General features: G+C 40.7%; 1 protein-coding gene across 13 annotated transcripts in view; it reads left to right on the top strand.

Annotated features, from left to right (window-relative positions):
- The window catches only part of ANKS1B (ankyrin repeat and sterile alpha motif domain containing 1B), a 414109-nt gene that overhangs the window by 93889 nt on the left and 300517 nt on the right, over positions 1-19703 (top strand). For all 13 annotated transcript variants that reach the window (XM_054167872.1, XM_054167864.1, XM_054167871.1 and 10 more), the window contains 2 exons: positions 1475-1615; positions 18911-19076. In XM_054167872.1, the coding sequence (XP_054023847.1) occupies positions 1475-1615; positions 18911-19076 (307 nt within the window). The remainder of the gene's footprint in view (positions 1-1474; positions 1616-18910; positions 19077-19703) is intronic.

Below are 19703 nucleotides of genomic sequence, written 5' to 3'. Positions count from 1 at the left end.
TAAGCTGTGAGATGTTTATTGCTGTCACCATAATTATTTTTTGAACATGAGATTTTAGAAAACATCCATTACTGGCTTCACTTCCCTCCTCCTTCTCCTGAAATCAATAAATGTTACCACTGGACTTCATTCATCTGGGGTGAACTATCTTGTGTGGCAAAGTAAATAAATGGGAAGTAGCTACTTATCCTCCTTCTGGCTGTCAGAGAAAATTAGCTTACTGGATTTAGCAAAAAATCAGCATTATTCCCTTATTCCTGTACCAAGATGGAAACCCTGATGCTTACAACTGAATTACTTTTCCTAATACCTTTCATACCTTGTAGCTGATGAACCAAATAAACCAAGTCATTTTAAAATGTTTTATTTGCCTACAAAATAAGTTTATGAGTAGTAAATTGTATAAATAGTAATAGTATAAAAATTGAAACAGTGTAATAGTTTATATAATTGAAATGGTGTAATAGTACACAAATTGAAACCTCACATTTTGATTGCATTGATTATTTTAATATATTTTTTTCCTTCTGCAAAATCCCTGGACTGATCCAGGCAAATGTTAGGCCACAGCTTGAGTCCTGTGTCCAGTTCTGGGCCCCTCAGTTTAGGAAAGATGTTGAGATGATGGAAGGTGTCCAGAGAAGGGCAACAAAGCTGGGGAGGGGTTTGGAGCACAGCCCTATAAGGAGAGGCTGAGGCAGCTGGGATTGCTTAGCCTGGAGAAGAGGAGGCTCAGGGCAGACATTATTGCTCTCTACAACTGCCTGAAGGGAGGTTGGAGCCAGGTGGGGGTTGGTGTCTTCTCCCAGGCAACCAGCACCAGAACAAGAGGACACAGTCTCAAGCTGCACCAGGGGAGGTTTAGGCTAGATGTTAGGAAGAAGTTCTTCATAGAAAGAGAGATTGGCCATTGGAATGTGCTGCCCAGGGAGGTGGTGGAGTCCCCATCCCTGGAGGTGTTTAGGAAGAGACTGGATGGGGTGCTTGGTGCCATGGTTTAGTTGATTAGATGGTGTTGGGTGATAGGTTGGACTTGATGATCTCAAAGGTCTTTTCCAACCTGGTCTGGTCTACTCTACTCTACTCTACACATTTTTTGAACACAACAGAGGACTGTTGACCTAAAATCCTGTTAGTTTCTCTCATTTCCTTCTTGGGGAAAGTGCAGTTTGTTGAGTTTTTAAATGTTAGGTTTAATTTTCTGGGGGATGCCCTAAGCTTAATGATGTCAAAGTAAATTTGAAAGTAACATATTTGCTCTGCATATTATTATGTTCACTCATATTTGAAGTGTATCTGCAGACAGGTCTGTATGCACCTTCCCCAGAAAGTGGGATTTTTGTCTGAGAGTTTAACAGCTGAGTACTTTGTATTAAAATGGCAAATTGTCTTCTGGAAATGATAAATGGGAACCTTCTAAATTCTTTCCTAAAATATCTCTTTACAATATCTCTCTTCATTTCTTTATGCACAGAGGCCTTCTTCAACGTGTTTAACAGCAAGAGAGGAAGAAGATGATGATGCAGGTGAAAATACTTGTGGGCCTTCAGGTTTATGGGAGGCGTTGACACCTTGTAATGGCTGCAGGAACCTCGGGTTTCCCATGCTTGCACAGGTATGTTTGCCTTTCAATCATAAAACTTAGTAACCAGAGAAAAGCTGTTTCATCTCTTATCTGCTTTAGCTCTTACAGTCACTTCTAGGCTCTTGAAAATTGTCAGCTTCAATCTTCATTTTCATGTCAAAATCTGATTTTAAAAACTATATTCAGGCATATATCTATATATTTATATATACTACTTGTCCAGGTAGTTTAATACTGAGACTGTTTGATATTTATCACCTCCATTTCAGTCATAATTTTCATGTTGCATAGCTTTCTCTTCTGATTCCCTCTGTAAAGAAATGATGAAGTCATGTAGTTTCCTTTGGGATAAGCACTCTGTTTTATAGCAGCTTCTAATGGCATCTCAGCTCCTTTCTTGAGTAAATGAATTGAGGACATCGTGCATAACTCAACTGATGTAAGAATATAGATTAGGACTTTCCTTTGAAGATTATGTAAACTTAAATAAAACAAGGGGGGAAAAAAAAGTCCCCAACCGTTTCCAAATGCTTGTGATAATACAGAGGAGAAGAAATAAATGTGTCATGTGCTTGTGTCTAAGTCCCAACAATTCTCAGGGCAGACCCAGACTGCAGCAGCCACCCAGGCATGCCAGCAGCTGTGTCCTGAACAAGTGAGACTGTATTGCTACACAACAGGGTGATGCTCATTGCTGCTTCTGGGTGTGCTGTGTTCTCCCTCCACAACTATAGGTTAGCACTCTGATTTCTCTAACATTTTGTCCTGTGCTTTTCTTGGAGCACTGAGTAAAGGCTTGCCAAATTTCTGTTTACAAATGTCTGGGTTTTTCGCTTGCATCCTTACTTGGCACTGCATTTAAATCACTTCTTGTGTACCAGATTGGAATTGCATATCCTGTCTCACCACACTTGATACACTGTTGCTTTCATACCGTGACTGTACCTTTTATTCCCTTTGGTCTCATGGGACTTGCACCTGTTTGAAGTCAATGCTAAAGCCTCCACTGCAGTCAGTGGAAACAGGATATGGCAGTTAATGTGCTTGAATAACAATGAGCACTGCCCTCTCTTTTTATAAGGAGCTTTTATATTCCTTTCCCCTTTCAGCAGCTCTTTTCTACTTTGTACCATCTATCCCTTTAGGCATTTGGCAAGGTGCAGAGCTGTCAGAATTGTCCTGGCTTACAAGAAGAGTGCTGTATTTACCAATTCCTTAGTTTTAAGAATTCGTTGCAAAAATCCTTCTTAAATGGAACTCAACATTGCCTATGGTGCAGTTATTGTTAAACTTCCCTATGAGGATCATATACTCCATTTTGGAGGGATCTCCTGATTTTGTTTAAAAATAATGTTTTCTTTGTTTCTTTTTAATGTAAGGTATGTGTAAGATATGTCATGAGTTCAACAAGGCCAACTGCAAAGTCCTACACCTTGGGGCAAGGCAGTCCCAAGCCCAAACATAGGCTGAGCAAGGAGCTGCTTGAGAGCAGTCTCAAAGAAAAGGACTTGGGGGTGTCACTTGATGAAAAACTCGAGAGCCAGCCACAAGCACTTGCACCCCAGAAGGAAGACTTGTCCTGAGCTGTGTCAAAAGTGTGACCAACAGGATGAGGGAGGTGATAATCCCCCTCTACTCTGTTCTCATGAGACCCCACTTGGAGTGCTGTGTCCAATTCTGGTGCCCATAGCACAAGAAGGACATCAAACTGTGGGAGAGGGTCAAGAGGAGGGCCACAAAGATGACCAGAAGGCTGGAGCACCTCCCCTAAGGGGACAGGCTGGGAGAGGGGCTGTTCAGCCTGGAGAAGAGAAGGCTCCAAGCAGAACTTACAGCAGTACCTGAAGGGGGCCCACAAGAATGTCAGGAAGGGATTTATGACAAGGGCTTGCAGTGATAGGATGAGAGGGAATGGATTGAAGTTTGAGGAGGGCAGACTTAGACTGGAGATTAGGAAGAAATTCTTTACAGTGAGGGTGGTGAGACACTGGAACAGGTTGCGGATGCCTCCTACCTGAAAGTGTTCAAGGCCAGGTTGGATGAGACCTTAAGCAACCTGGCCTAGTTGTTGAGAAGGTGCCCCTGCCCATGGCAGGGGGTTGGAACCAGATTATCTTTAAGGTCCCTTCCATCCCAAACCATTCTATGATTTGAAAAAAAAAAAGAGAATGAAGTTAGCTTTGTTGGTAGGTACCTTTCCTTTTCATAGAGATCCATTTCAAGAACATCAGCCTTAAGACTGTGACTCTTGAGTTAGTTTTATTCATTGTAATTACATTTTAAACTCAGGCTTGCAATATCTCATCTTTCTTACTCTGAAAACTAATAAGATTTTAAATTATGGGTGCAAAAAAAAACCCAACAACCTCACAGCATATTTGTTCTACATTCACTTGAAAAATGACAGATCACCTTTTGAGATTGTTTCTCTCCATAAAAATTGAAGACAGAGATAGTTTTGTGGTCTTGGTGATTTTATATAGTTGGTTTTTTTTCTTTTAATGGAAGAAAGGAATACAATTAAGTGCTGAAAAAATCCTCAAGATCCAGACCACTGAATTCAGTTTCTAAAATGATGCCACCAGTGCATGCAATCTTTCAAGCTGTTAGCTAATCTGTTGGGTCTTTCACATTTACTTCAGAATGCAGCACAGAACATGTTGTTCTCAGGGACAGCTCACACAAAGTATGTTTTTCAGCTCTTAGATGAAGACCAGTATCTTGAATTTGCCTAACAAATTATGGTAGATATAATCTGCAGCAGCATGTTTTAGGTGAAAGTACAAAAATGGGTTTCTGGCACTCATGTCAGTCCATGAACACATTAGAAAATGCAGACATCATCCTGAAAAACAATGAGATAAGTGTAATTGGCATTAAAATCCATACTCTACTAAAGAGCCTAAAATAGTGAGAAGACTCTTAACAGCTACTCTTGAACAGGAAGAAGTTCATGTGTCCATTTCTCTTGTAGTGAAAAAATAGGGTTTTACAGTTACATAGACACGCTGTGTTTACTTATCAAAGGAGGACAAACATAAAAATTGATTCTTGGTTTATATACACAGGCACAGGACATGCTCCAGTACCAAAATGTCCTTCTTACAGAGGGCCCCAGAACTGAACACAGTATTAAAGGTGTGGCCTCACCATAGAATCCTAGAATCAACAAGGCTGGAAAAGATCTCAGAGATCATCAAGTCCAACCTATTACCTAATACCTAGCACCTCATGACAACTAAACCATGGCTTCGGGTGCCACATCCAGTCCTTTTTTTAACACCTCCAGTGATGGTGACTCCACCACCTCCCTGGGCAGCACATTCCAATGGCCAATTACTCCTTCTGGGAAGAACTTTCTCCTCACTTCCAGCCTAAACTTCCCCCGGTTACAGGGGAATGATCACCTCCCTCCCTGTTTCTGCTGGCCACAGTGTTTCTACTACAAGGCAGGATGCCACTGACTTTCTTGGCAGCCTGGGCACTCTGCTGACTCATATTCAATCAACTGTCAACCAATACCCCCAGGTCCCTTTCCAGGATGCAGCTTTCCAACCATGCATCCCCAAGGCTGTACTTACCATGGGGTTTTTATGACCCAAGTGCAGAACTTGGCCTTGTGAAATCTCAAACCATTAGCCTTGGAGCATTGGTCTAACCTGTCTACATCCCACTGTAAAGCTTCACTACCCTCCAGCAGATCATCAGGGACACCCAGTTTGGTGTCACCTGCAAACTTACTGAGAGTAAAATAAAAACGAATTTTAGGTACGATTATGACAGTGTCCATCTGTGACCTGATGACTAAGACCTTTCAATATGCCAAAGAAAAAGGCATTTATCTCCTTGACAAATTTGATTTTTTTATTGCAGTTATGATGATACTGTGAAAAGGCTTGGCTGAAGGTACTTCTGACATGCAGCCTGTAATTTCTGTCTGTCCTGAGCTGAAAAGTGTCATTTTGGAGAGGGTTTTTATGGAATGTTCTGTGTGAATTGTTCTGCAGCTATCATTTAAAAGCTGAAAGAGCAGTACTACAGGTGTTCTCAGAACAAACAGCTCTGGGCCCAAACTGCCTTAGCACAAGCAAAGCCTGTTTATCCCTTGTATGTATGCAGATGATCTACAAGAAGTTCTGCCCTTGGACAGAGGAACATTCAGCACACGCTGATCACAAAGACAAGGTGGAATGAAAAGTACAGAGTTTCGTGGTGGTTGTTTTATTGAAAGGAAAGAGGTTTAATCTGTGGGTACTGTCATGGTGCACTGAGGGCTGGTGTCTTCTTGGGGGTGATGAGATCAGGAGCCACATGGGCACATGTTAAGGAAAGTGTAAGTAATATAACAGTCAAGTGTTGAACTTGAAGCCATGGTTTATACATATATACAGTTAGGACAAAGGTCCGATGCTGTTGAAGTATCCTAGGAAGTTACAACATATGTAGTGAGGCTGATGCAAGGCTGATGCTGCCCTCACTGAAACAGAACACTTACAAATGAAACCATCCAGATCATTCAGCTGAGCACAGTCAAAGTTGGTGGCTAGGCTGATGGAAACTATAAAAGTTGCCTCTAACAGAGACAGAAGTAGAACATCTCTTCAGAGGCATTAAATGTCACTGTGGTCAGAGAGACATCTGAGTGAACATGAAGACATGTGGAACAGCTAGGAATAAGAGTGAGAAGAGAAGGCTGAGAAGGAACCTGATCATGAGGTGTTGGGTGACAGGTTGGACTTGATGGTCTTTTCCAACCTTATTGATTCTATGATTCTATGAACATTCTTGTTTGCCAGTAATGGAATTGGTTTTTTGGTCTCAATCTTCTATTCTGCAGTGTGATTTAATTTGCTATTCAGCTCCTAATATATTTGCCAGGACCCACACACATGCATACTCAGTTTTAATTCTTTTTTGTTTTAACAAAGCAGCATACTTCAAATGTATGAAACTGTAGTTTTCATTCCATTTTCTTTCTCGTGGATAGTATGCTTTGAATACTTCCCTGCTGCAGGGCAAACGGGGCCTGATGTGCAGAGATAAATACAGGGCTATCTGCAGTGTCAGAGGGATGGGTGGTACAAAGTCCTGTGTGATCATAGCAACACTATCAGATTGAAGCAAGCAGTCTGCACACTTTAATCTTGACAGCCATGCCAACATCTTTTCCTACTTGTGATATGAAGAAATGGTGAGATAAGGTAGTTTTAGCTGTGCCCCATTTTGGAAGCTGATGGATCTGCACTGTCTCTTGAATTACATGATGTATGTGTATCTTCAAAATCATGACAGTTATTCCCTGTGTTTGTCATGATGGCCAACAACATTTGTCTAACTACTACAAAATGGAAATAATATGTGTGAAGAGACCAGTGCAGTTGCTATAGAAAAACTGCACTTCAATTTCAAAGCTGTTAACTATAAATCTTCATGATGCCAGCATGGATTTTACAAAATATAGACAGATATGGAAAGTTTACATAAATATTTAAGGGCTAGAAGATGTGAGGTTTTCATTTTTTTAGAAGCAGTGATCTTCTGGCATGGCTCTGCTAGAGTGGGTCCCAAGGAGGGCCACGAGGATGATCAGAAAGCTGGAGCACCCCTCCCATGAACACAGGCTAAGAGAGTTGGGGCCGTTCAGCCTGGAGAAAAGAAGGGCAGAGGGACACCTTGTAGCTACATTTCAATACCTGAAGGGGACCTGCAGGAAAGCTGTGGAAGAGCTGTTTAGAAGGGCCTGTAGTGACAGGACAAGGGGCAATGGTTTGAAACTGGAGCAGGGGAGATTTAGGTTGGACATCAGGAGGAAGCTCTTCACAGTCAGTAGTGAGGTCCTTGAGGTCCCTTCCAACCCTAACAATTCTATGACTCTATGATTAGCTGAAATATTATCCTAGGATTTCTGACCTTCAGGGGAAAAGAATTATTTTATTTTATTTTATTTTTCTTCTTAGTTTCTTGGCTTAAATGATGAGTTCACAGAAATGGGGCTGACATGGAGAGCTCTGTTACCCATTAAAAACCATTTCTGTTAAGTTCTTGATTTGCAGTGTTGTCTCGTCTGCAGTAAACTGAGGTTTTACTGGCAGTTTCAGGAGCACACCACCCCCACACTGGGGCAGCTACTGAAAAGTGCAGTATGTGTTCTGCCTAGAAGGAATCAGCAGGTGATGATTATACCTTGCTGAACACTGATGGGAAATGAGTATATTGGAGAAAAAATGGTGGCTTATTTTAGTGCTATGCTACGTTTTCTGCAAGTGCTTTAAGGAATGAAGCTGAGGTTTGTTCTTGCACATAGTATGTCACTTCTTAATTTCCAGTGTAATTGGAATTCTTAGTTTCCTGTTGCCTATGACTTCAGATGTCTTCTGGCAAATTATTATGTTGTTTTTACTATCTAGACACTACCCAGGTTTGCAATGTAACCAGAGATGTTGCAATTTATTTGCCCTTTGGGTATTTTCAGAATTAACTGGACAAGGTCCAGAGCAGGCTCGTGTTTAAGATAGCTCTGCTTTGACTGAAAGTTTGGCTGAGATAATTTCCAGAGATCTTGTTCATGTAATTATAAACATCAACATTCTATAATTCTCTGTAAAAACATGTGACCTCAGATGAGCTGGTGTCTTTAAAAAGATAGGGCTCATAAAGATTTTTGAGTAAACTGTTGTAATCCATTTATATTTATAGGTTCATTGAATGGTTAGCTTGGAGGGGACCTTAAAGATCATCTAGTTCCAACTGTCCTGCCAAGGGTGGGAACACCTTCCCCTAAACCAGGTTACTCAAGGTCTCATCCCACCTGGCCTTAAACACCTCCAGGGAGGGAGCATTCACAGCCTCCCTGGGCAACCTGTTCCAGTACTCACCACCCTCACTGTAAAAAATTTCTTCCTAATATCCAGCTTAAATCTCCCCACCTCAAGCTTCAATCCATCCCCTTTCATCCCATCACTACCAGCCCTTCTAAAAAGTACCTCCCCAGCTTTGGTGTAGGCTCCCTTCAGCTACTGGAAGACAGCTTCAAGGTCTTCCTGGAGCCTTTTTTTCTCCAGGTTGAACAGCCCCAACTCCCTCAGCCTGTCCCCATAGGGAAGGTGATGCAGCCCTCTGATCATATTCATGGCCCTCCTCTGGACCTGCTCCAGCAGTTCAGTGTTCTTCTTATGCCTTGACCACTCTGAAACAGTGACAATATATCCACTATTATGTGGACAATAGCCTAAATTCTGCCTTATAAGGATTGGGGTTTATAGCATCATTGTTTTTTGCATTGTAAATGAATAAATATTGACAGTAGACTGCTCATTCAGAAACCCATCTGGGTGCTTGTGTTCAGTATAGCAATGGGAAAGTGTGGACATCTCTGGATTTGTTCAATTATTGCTCTTTCATGTTGAACAGGAGGCTTCTGGAAGCCAGCCAGCATGAGCCATGAGGTAGAGGGATGTGTTTGACTACATGCCTGGGTCTGGAGACGAATTTGTGTGCAAATTAAACACCAGGGCACTACAGAGGGTGCGCAGCTGACAAAGCAGAAGGCCTTGCCTCACTCCCTTCTGCTAAATGCCACATCTAAACAACCTTTGAACACATCCAGGGATGGTGACTCAACCACCTCCCTGGGCAGCCTGTTCCAAAGCTTGATCACTCTTTGAGTGAAAAGAAATTCCCTACTGTCTAGCCTAAACCTACCCTGGTGCAGCTTGAGGCTGTTTGCTCTTGTTCTATCACCTGTGAGGAGAGACCAGCACCTACCTCTCTATATTGTCCTTTCAGGTGTGGCATGATTCCTTAATTCTGGCCAAACAGACATATCCATGTTATAAATGTCGGTGGGCTCATTTTTGGCCTGGAAACGGCAGAATTCCAAGGGTCCCACTCAAAACTGTGGTTGGAAATGAGAAATTACTGTGTTGTCGAAGAACGTAGGAGACATGGACAGCATTGCATTAACGTTTGCCTGCTACTGTTGTGCCTATTCCTCCTCTTGGAAGGCAATGATTAATTTTGCAGTTTCAAAATACTGTTTCTTCAAGCTCACAGTATGGATTCGCTTTCCCTCTGTCTCTTAGGTTCAGTTCTCACTCTGCTGAAACACCGTGTTTACCACACACACAGGTTATTTGGTTACAGACTTTGCATGAACAATTAAAAATGTTCTACTGATTTTGTATCTCATTTTCTCTTCAGTTGTGCATCAGATAAAGGTATGATTCACAACAAAGCCACTTCTTTGCATAGTATGACTGAATAACTTTAATATTTGGAAAAAACATACTCTTGTTCCTTCTGTTTTCCTGTGGGAGCATGTGTAGGAAGGATTTCTTTTAAGAGAATGTTGGCTTGCACTGTTGCAACAACAACTTCTTCACCAGACATAATTAAGTCTTTATTTCTTTAGTATCAAACTGGAAAACTTTTAAACATGGGAAACTTTTTAAACCTCTCCTGAAAGAACAAATGTTTGTTTGTAGCTTCTATTAAATCCTTTGTGTGTGGCATCAAATAATTAGCTTCTCTTGAGCAAATTTGTGCAAGTGTTTACAGGACTTCAGAACAAGAGGCAGAGGCAGAATATTATCTTAAACCCCTGTATCATTCTTAACAGATAATGAATTAACACATTAGCACACTCTTCTGAGCCTTGTCTTTCACCTTCTGAAACATCTCCTGGCCCAAACTTCTCACTTTCCACTGAGTTATTTTATCTCTTGCTGGATAAAACTAGAGAAATTAACCTACTGTTGCATTAAAATTAAATGTTTGTGTGGGCCCTCCTTCATGTATAAAGTTCTGTCTGTTAAATGATATATTAATACTTTGACAAGGATTCATCAGTGGTTTTATTATCCTACTTAATGATGCATAATAGTAAATGCAACTTTTTCATCCAGATTTATTTAATTCACCAAAATTTGCCCCATGTTTTGATCTAAGTGGGGTTTTTTTCGATGTGTATATGAGTGTTTAAAATATAGATATTAGAGCAAAAGCAGCTTGCAGAGAAGTATTGCTTCTGTGGAGCTGAGGTTTCAGCTCATTTTATCTTTTTTAGTACAATAGCCTTTACTGTAAACAGACATTTTCCTATAGCTTGATAGTCAAACCAGACTTGGGTTTTGTTTAATGTCATTTATAAAAACAGTGGGGGGAAAAAAAAATAGGAGGATATTTAACCTGGAAATTACTTGCTATTTTGTAATTGTATTTTGTTCAGCTAAACCAAGAATGATTTATTAAGGTAGTTATTGCATTTTGCTACATTGCTGCACACAACCATTAGCATTTGCATAAACCAAATTACGGAGACTTGCAGTGCATTCTCTGTCGGAGTGAGTTATTTATTAGAGGAGACATCTGCTCCTTTTCACTGCCTGAATGTTGTACACATGGGAAAGCCTCTAACATGCCTTCAACAATCTAAATGCATTTGAAATTCTGAATATCTGCCAGATAGAATCATGAAAACTCTGCATAAAATGTGGTGGCGTGTTTCTGTTGCTGAGGTTACCACTGCGTTCATTATGCTCACGATTTGCCCGTGTTTTCAGGCGTTTAGAGTTTAGGCTTACATTACTGAGCTTTGTAATGTAAAGCTGTGTTTAGGACCTCCAGGTTTTAGTGATAAAGTTTCCAGATGAAATTTTAGCTTCTAAACAAGATTCATGAACATATGCATTTGAAAAGGACAGGATAACCCTGCATGTGTCGTGCTCTGTAAGCAATGCTCATTTCCCCCTCAAACACAAAGCTTGAAAAAGCAGATCCAACTTTTGGGAATGGTTTCTGGAAAGCTACACGGCACCTTAACGTTTCTAACAACATAAACACATGGAACAACAAATCTAACATGTTTTTTTCCTGTTTAAATGAACACTTTTTTTTTTAGCTCTGTGGAAGGTGCACTGAAACGTAGAAAAAGCTGTTTCAGGTGCTGGAGGGGAAAAATTGTTTTGGATAACTCTGTGTGTGTATTATTGTTATTGGGTGGGAGTGTTGACCTGCTTGAGTGTAGGGAGGCTCTGCAAAGAGATCTGAACAGGCTGGGTCAACAGGCAGTGTCAGTTGTATGGCATTTAACAAAGCCAAGTGCTCTCTACAACTACCTGAAAGGACATTGTAGAGAGGCTGGTCTCTGCTCATAGGTAATTAGTGATAGAACAAAAGGGAATGGCCTCAAGCTGCAGCTGGATAGGTTTAGACTGGACATTACGAAAAAAAAATACCCAGCAAGAGTGGTCAGGCATTGGAATGTGCTGCCCAGGGAGGTGGTTGAGTCACCAATCCTTGATGTGGTGCCTGGGGATATGGTTTAGGGGTGAACCTTGTAGAGTAGGGTTATCGGTTGGACTCGGTGATCCTGAGGGCCTTTCCCAACCTGAATGTTTGTGATTCTGTGGGTCCCACACTTGGGTCACAACAACCCCAGGCAACACTACAGCTCTGGGGCAGAGTGGCTGGAAAGTTGCCTGGTGGGAAAGGACCTGGGGGTGTTGGTTGACAGCTGGCTGAACATGAGCCAGCAGTGTGCCCAGGTGGCCAAGAAGGCCAACAGCATCCTGGCCTGGATCAGGGGCAGCAGTAGGAAGTGATTGTGCCCCTGAATTGGGCACTGGTGAGGCCGCACCTCGAATACCAGGCTCAGTTCTGGGCCCTTCACTACAAGAAGGACATTGAGGTGCTGGAGCATGTCCAGAGCAGTGCAATAAAACAGGTGAAAGGTCCAGAGAACAAGGCTTATGATGAGTGGCTGAGGGAACTGGGCTTGTTCTATCTGGAGAAGAGGAGGCTGAGGGGAGACCTCCTTGCTCTCTACAACTACCTGAAAGGAGACTGGAGTGAGGTGGGGCTTCCCTCTAGAATCAGGTAATAGGATGAGAGGAAATGGCCTGAAATTGTGCCAGAAGAGGTTTAGATTAGCTGTTAGGAAAAGTTTCTTTATGGAAAGACTGGTCAAGCATTGACCAGGGAGGTGGTGGAGTCACCGTCCCTGGACGTGTTCAAGAAACCTGTGGCCATGGCGCTTGGGGATGTGCTTTAACAGCCCTGGTGGTGTTAGGTTGATGATTGGATTTGATGATCTTAGAGGTCTTTTCCAACCAAAACAATTCTGATTCTATGGTTCTCTTTCTACAACAGCAACCCCACTGTTTCAGATGCTTTATGGGAGGGTCAAAGAGAATATTCTTTAAAATCGGTGTGCAATACTTATAAATACTTTGTACAGTAGCCCTCCAGCATCACTACCCTTAAAGGAGAATGTTAGGAGTTTTCCAGATTCTGTAATATATCATGAGATGAACCTGATTATCTCTTCTGTGACAAATTACATATTCAAGTGTTTCTAGCTGTCATAACAATGAACATTTATCATAGTTTGACTCATGAAAAATGATACTAATTACACGATACTATAAAAAATGCTTTAGTTAAATTATTAGTAATAGACAAAAGTGGTTTTTCTAGCCACGAAATTACAGTGATAGTCCTGATTTCTTTCAATGGAGAGGCAGTCAAAATAAATATTTCACCATCTAATTGCAGGTTTTGGTTATGATGACATAGGAAATACTTTGAATTTGCTTTACTCAGTACATTATTGTGACAAACTCTGGCAAGGTTTGGACATTCTCCACACCACCTTGCTGCATGTCAGTCAGGTGGGATGGGGGTCTGAGCAACCTGATGTAGTTGAAGATATCCCTGCTCATTGCAGGGAGGTTGGACTTGATGTCCTCTAAAGCCCAAACATTCTGTAATTTTACAATTCTGTGACATAAATGGGATAAATGCAGTAGTAATTTCTCTCTCTCATGACATTTAGGATCAATAAGTCTCCAAAGTTTTATTAATGAAGTATCACAGTACTCTCCTAAAGAATGACTAGGCAGAATTTATTCCACTATGATGGAAAAAGAAGCACTTAATGCTGGTCCTCTGGCATGCAGCAAGCCAGGGGAGACACAATACACTGGTGGATCTTGATGGCAGTTCATTTTCTTAGTCTCGAGGAGAAAGTTCTTCACAGAGTTGTTAGCCCTTGGAATGTGCTGCCCAAGGAGTTGGTGGAGTCACCATCCTTGGAGGTTTACAAGAGGGGATTGGACGTGGCATGTGGTGCCATGGTTTAGTAGTCATGAGGTCTTGCGTGACAGGTTGGACTTGATGATCTTTGAGGTCTCTTCCAACCTTATTGATTCTATGATCTATGCAACTGGAAAAGAAATTTTCTAAAGATGGTAGATATATTGCATTATGAGACTTTTTCTCCTTTAATGTTTATTATTCTCAAGGATTAGGGCTGGGTTGGCCACTAAATGAGTGACAGACCCTCTACAAATGCCTTTTACTTTCTTCACCCACAATACGGCACCCAAGATTTAGCAGTGACCTTGGTCTCCATAGGAGCAAGTGTAGAAAGATCCTTTCTGCATAGCAATTCTTGGCAGTAACTATAAAACTCAAGTGTTACCACTTTTAAAAGCAGACACTCTCTGCAAAAATATATTGTTAACTTCAGAAAGTGCAGTCACTTAGGAGAGGTGTGACTGAAACATTAACATTACAGAAGACAATTATTCAATAGACAATCAATAGTCATAGAATCATAGAAAGGTAGGTGTTGGAAGGGACCTCATCAAGTTCAACCCCGCTGACAAAGCAGGATTACCTAGGGCAGGCCACACAGGAAAGTGTGGGTTTGGAAAGCCTCCAGAGAAGCAGGATCCATGACCTCTCTGGGCAGCCTGCTCCAGTACTCCAGCACCTTCAATGAAGAAGTTTTTCTTCACGTTGATGTAGAACTTCCCGTGTTCCAATTTGTATCAATTGCCCCTCCTCCTATCACAGGGCACCACTGAAAGAGATTATAGCCATAAGGCTTTCTTTAAAACTCTGAATTATCCAACCTTGGCGATCCTGTGATCTGAAAATACAATTTAATGCCATTGAAACTGCCCTCTAATCATTCTCTTTCTAGGGTCCTTAACTTATGTTTTTTAATAGAAATGTGCACAGAGGCATTCTCGCTCCCCATATTTTCCTTTAAAAGTGCCTTAGTGCTGAAAGCACTTATTCTTCAAATCTTTCTGATTATTATTGGGTGTCTTACATAAATTGTGAGGAGAGTTAGTGTTTAATGACAAGGAAATCATAATAAAAAAGGGACACTCAAGCAAATCTAGTAAGATTTCAACAGGCTACGGTGAGACCTTCAACTGTGAGTAGCTTCAGACTCCAGGAGGTCAAGACAGCTGTTCATAAACTTAGAATTTGTAAGTTATAAATAAGTTAATAAATGCCTAGTGGTACATGCCATTCCTACCTGAGTGATCACTGTGATGAAAGAGATGTACCAATACACCTTTAATGATCCGGTTTTCTGCTTGCTGCTCATCTGGCAGTTATATCTGACCCTGACATGTTGTCCCATGTTCCAGGGAGCTGACCTGATTTCTGTAGAAAATGAGATGGATGGTCTGAAAAAAACCCTTCACTTAAGTACAAATTCTATCTTCCTGTCAGAATGTCAGTTCTGATCAGATGCCTGCATGAGCCTTTATAATTTTTTATTCTTAGGTCCTACAAACACAAAATGGTAAATACTGCTTATATCTCAGTCCTGGAGCATGCATTATTCTGACTGATTGTTATAAGAAGTTCAAGAGTATCTAAAAGGCAGAAGCAAGAGTAGCAAGAGGCTTGGCAGAAATGTGGCAAAGAGGCCTAACTCAGCATCATGTCGTTTTTGAAGCTTCACTCACGTTATGGGATGTTGCTTTACACTTGTGTATAACCATTTGCTGTATAGATACTTCCAAAGCAAATTCATTCCTACTGATCAACAATCACATCCTACATTGTCCCCATTCCACACTCACCCCCCCCCTACCCACTTCCCCTTCTGTTTTCTAGTCCTGTTAAGTTTCAGATGTCATATGATAGGTATTATACCATCGAGAATATGCTCAGAGGAGACCCAGCTGGCTGGAGGCCTCTGCGTAAGGGCCATGCGTGTTTCTGGCACGTGCTCTGCAGCTTCAATCTCACATTACTGTTTCTCTCTAAAAGGCAAAAAAAAATCTAATTTATATCTTATCAGTATGGGGAACTGTTCTCTAATGCTTCTCCAGTGACTCACCCAACCACTCTCCTCTTTTTTTCTGTCACTTCTATTGTGGATGTATTTTTATCCTTTCCACAAAAATACTTATTTTAATGTACTGGCAGCCCAACACATTCTTTTTATGAAGTTGTAATTTTAATAAGAACCAATTCTGACAGGATAGTTGTGGTCAGTTGCCTGTGCCACCTTCAAATTTTTGGAGTAGTTTCCAGAAATATTTGAGATTGAGTGATCTCTATAAACAATTCAACTCAGATCATTTTGATTTCAGGACTAAAGAGTATTCAACTCTAATGGAAGAGTATTTCTTTAGAAGATTAATGCAGAGCTACTGCTCATTGCAGTGGGTGAGGTGAAACAACACAACTGATATTATTGAGAGGAATGCTGAAGGGCTTTTAAAAAGCAGAATTACATTGCCTGATACTTGCAAATTTTAGATCATCTGCTAAAATCTAGCTTGAATTAATTTAGACCTTAAAAACCTCTAGAGTATGCTCAGTACCTGCAAAATGCAGATTGCAGCAACCAGAAGACTTTACACTGCTTTTCTCCATCGTTAAGAAGTTTTTCCATTTTTGTCCCATATGCATTCTTTAATTAAGGCTTATAGAATCATAGCATTGTTAGGGTTGGAAGGGACCTCAAGGATCATCTAGTTCCAACCCCCCTGCCATGGGCAGGGACTCCTCATGCTAGATCATGTTGCCCAGAGCCACATCCAGCCTGGCCTTAAAAACCTCCAGAAATGAGGCTTCTATCACCTCCCTGAGCAACCTGTTCCAGTGTCTCACCACCCTCACAGGGAAGAACTTCTTCCTGACATCCAATCTGAATCTACCCATTTCTATTTTTGTTTCATCCCCCCCAGTCCTATCACTCCCTGACACCCTAAAAATTCCCTCCTCAGCTTTCTTGTATCCCCCTTAAGATACTGGAAGGCCACAATTAGGTCTCCTCGGAGCTCTCTGTTCTCCAGACTGAACAGCCCCAACTCCCTTTCTCTCTTATTGCCTTCACCTAATCAATGGATAGAATTCCAAACTTTTTTGACTTCTGCTTGCCACACCATCATCACGTTTTCTTTATTTAGGGGAAGATAGAGGAAGAATTTATTTGTCAGCAATTTACATTCCAACTATTTTCTTAATAACCCCATCATTTTTTGTGTATTCTCTGACATTTATGTTCTGGCATTGTTAATTAGAGAATGTTGAATAAGATTCAGCAAATCAAACTGTGTTAAGAAAAATTAAGGAAGTGGAAGAATACAAAAGAGGGAACATCATTATATCAGTATGAATACCATCTTGTGAAAATCTGATACCTGTCACATCGTTGAAGGCTTAAGAGGGTGAGGGACGGCAGGAGTGGTCAAAAGCCCAGAAGAGTTTCATGAGTGCATTAGAATTCCTCATTCCTTAAAGGAGAGTACAAGGCAAGAGTGACAGAGGTCTGTGAAATCACAAAGAGAGGATAACAACCATTCCTTGCCTTCTAAAGCACAAGAATTAGGGATGCCAAACTTGGTGAGACAGCTGCAAACACAATCGCGAGCATGCAAACTGTAAGAAATGGCATGTGCTCTAAAGGCAGCTCGAGGAATTCATTTGGGAAAGTTCAGCTGGGGGAAAGACAAAACACAGCCAGCACCTTTGGGTTATGAAATGTGGGATCTACAAAGGATTGTAGGAGAAGTAATACTACATGCTTGTCCTGATCATGGATTAGTCTTTCTCTAGGCCAGTCAGCATTGGTTGCCCTTGTGAACAGAATATTGGGTGACATGAAGTATGATCCAGTGTCTGTTCTTATGTTTTGTATATCAATTTTTAATGTTTTTTAATGTATCTGAATTTGGGAGCAGAGCAGGGTTTCACTTTGGTGTTCAGTGACAGTTTTAAAGCTGCAGTATTTCTTCCTGGGCTCCTCTAGGCAGATTTATTAGGATTGTGGCATTCTGACTTACTCTTAGATAAGCTCTTCTGTGCAAGGATTAAACTGAAGTTTGCTGTTATGATCATTGCTTTAGTAAACAGCTTTTTGCCTCTGTCTTTTCACAGCAGACTTAAATGTGCAAGGTAGATTTTTTTATATTTCAAGGTAGGAAGGAATCTTCCTCTTGTCCTGCAGTTTCTCTCTAGCCATGAAGTAGAATTTTGAAGTTGAAGTCCTGTTACTGCCTTCTCAATCATAGCCTTTGGGAGGCCTCGAATTATTATCACAATGTGAACTCATAAAAATTGGGTCACAAAACAATGAACAGGAAAAATAATTTACCTAAAAAAGGGATTCTAGATAAACTGCAACCACACTTTAACTTAAGTAATATGAGTTGTTGAAAAAATTGTTACTGTACATCCTGCTCTCATCATCACATTCTTCAACCATTTTCTGAGTAGTGCTGTGACAATATCTGGCTGACGGGCTGCTTTCTGTCCCTTTGCATTTTATTGTATCACATCTGATTTATGTGCACTGTTTGACTTTCCCAGGAATCCATATCATAGAACATAGAATCAATGAGGTTGGAAAAGACCTCAGAGATCATCAAGTCCAACCTATCATCCAACACCATCTAATCAACTAAACCGTGGCACCAAGCACCCCATCCAGTCTCTTCCTAAACACCTCCAGTGATGGCGATTATGATGATCATTCACTGCATGCATCACTGTTAAAGGATCTTGCACCATTATTGCTGTTCACTGAAATATGGAGCAGGAATTAATGCACAAGCTGAGATTGTGCCATCAAAATGTAGATGCCATATCTTTAGGGTTTTTATACATAATATAAAAGATATTGTGACATCATCTGCAAAGAGAAAGTCATTGTAGTGGTTAATGTAATGGTCACTTGCACAACATGGCATTAAAAACCATGAAGAGGCATCCCTTAAGTTCCAACCTGGCAAAGAAGGTATGGGTATGCTAGTTGTGTTAGAGCTTTTGCTAAATGCAGATTTTGGTGAATAAAGGTATTTCTGTAACTAAATGGGAACTGTATTACAGAAAAGAAAGAAAGAAAATATGAATGTTTTCTTCTGCCATGCAAGTAATTCTTTCAGCAGAATGTGGTACTTAATTTGCTGGATTTTAAACTCTGATAACCAGCGTTATTGAACCTGTTTCTTTTCCTGTGTCCTCTGAGAAAGATCCTCTTACCTACTTACATTTTTTGCATTTCAGGAATCTTATTCAAAGAAGAGAGGTTATGCCCTGGAAGCAATACCTTCTGTACCTCTGGATGCAGTTCTTGCAGAAAATAACAGCAGCCTTTGTGATTCCATAGATATAGCAGTGACCAAAAAGCCTTGTTCCCTGGAGATAGCAAGAGTTCCCACTTCAAGACCAGGTAAATCACAAAATGATCCTTTACATATTCTTTGGTTTAAGTGTAAAGTTCTAGAAGATTTAGAATTACATGTCAAAGGTATGGGTTTGTATTTGTAAGAACAGGGGACTCTGTTTACCTAGCAGAGCATGATTATAGTCTTCTGTTAGATACCATAAGAGCTTAATGTGAGAATAAAGATTAGTAGCAAAATGCTGTGGGAGGGAAAACAAAGCAGAGGCTTAAATAATATCCTAGATAAATATGAGGCACGCAAAAAGTCAAACTAGAAATCTAATTTCTTTAAGACTAGCCTTTTGCACTGATCTATTTACCCACCTGTTTGTGCTTTTAATTAAGTGCTTAGCAACAAGGTTAGGCAACTAATTCATAAAGTACTCTATATTTTCATGGTAAAGAAAGGAAAATCTGCCATTTCAAAAGATAAATAAATAGAATCAGTGAATGAGAATCAGGAGAAATATTGACAGTTTGGCAGCCTGCTGTTTGTATTACACAGGCTTTAACAGCAATAAGTCACAGTATCTCAAAACCAGGGCTGAATCAGATGAATGATATTATCCGTGAGGACTCTCTTTATGTTCTCCAAAATGATATGCTCTCTTCCATCACCCTTGTTTGAACTCT

Source organism: Dryobates pubescens, chromosome 15 (genome assembly GCF_014839835.1).
Source record: "Dryobates pubescens isolate bDryPub1 chromosome 15, bDryPub1.pri, whole genome shotgun sequence".
In the NCBI taxonomy this organism is placed as follows: Eukaryota; Metazoa; Chordata; class Aves; order Piciformes; family Picidae; genus Dryobates; species Dryobates pubescens.
This window is presented reverse-complemented; position numbering and strand designations above follow the sequence as displayed.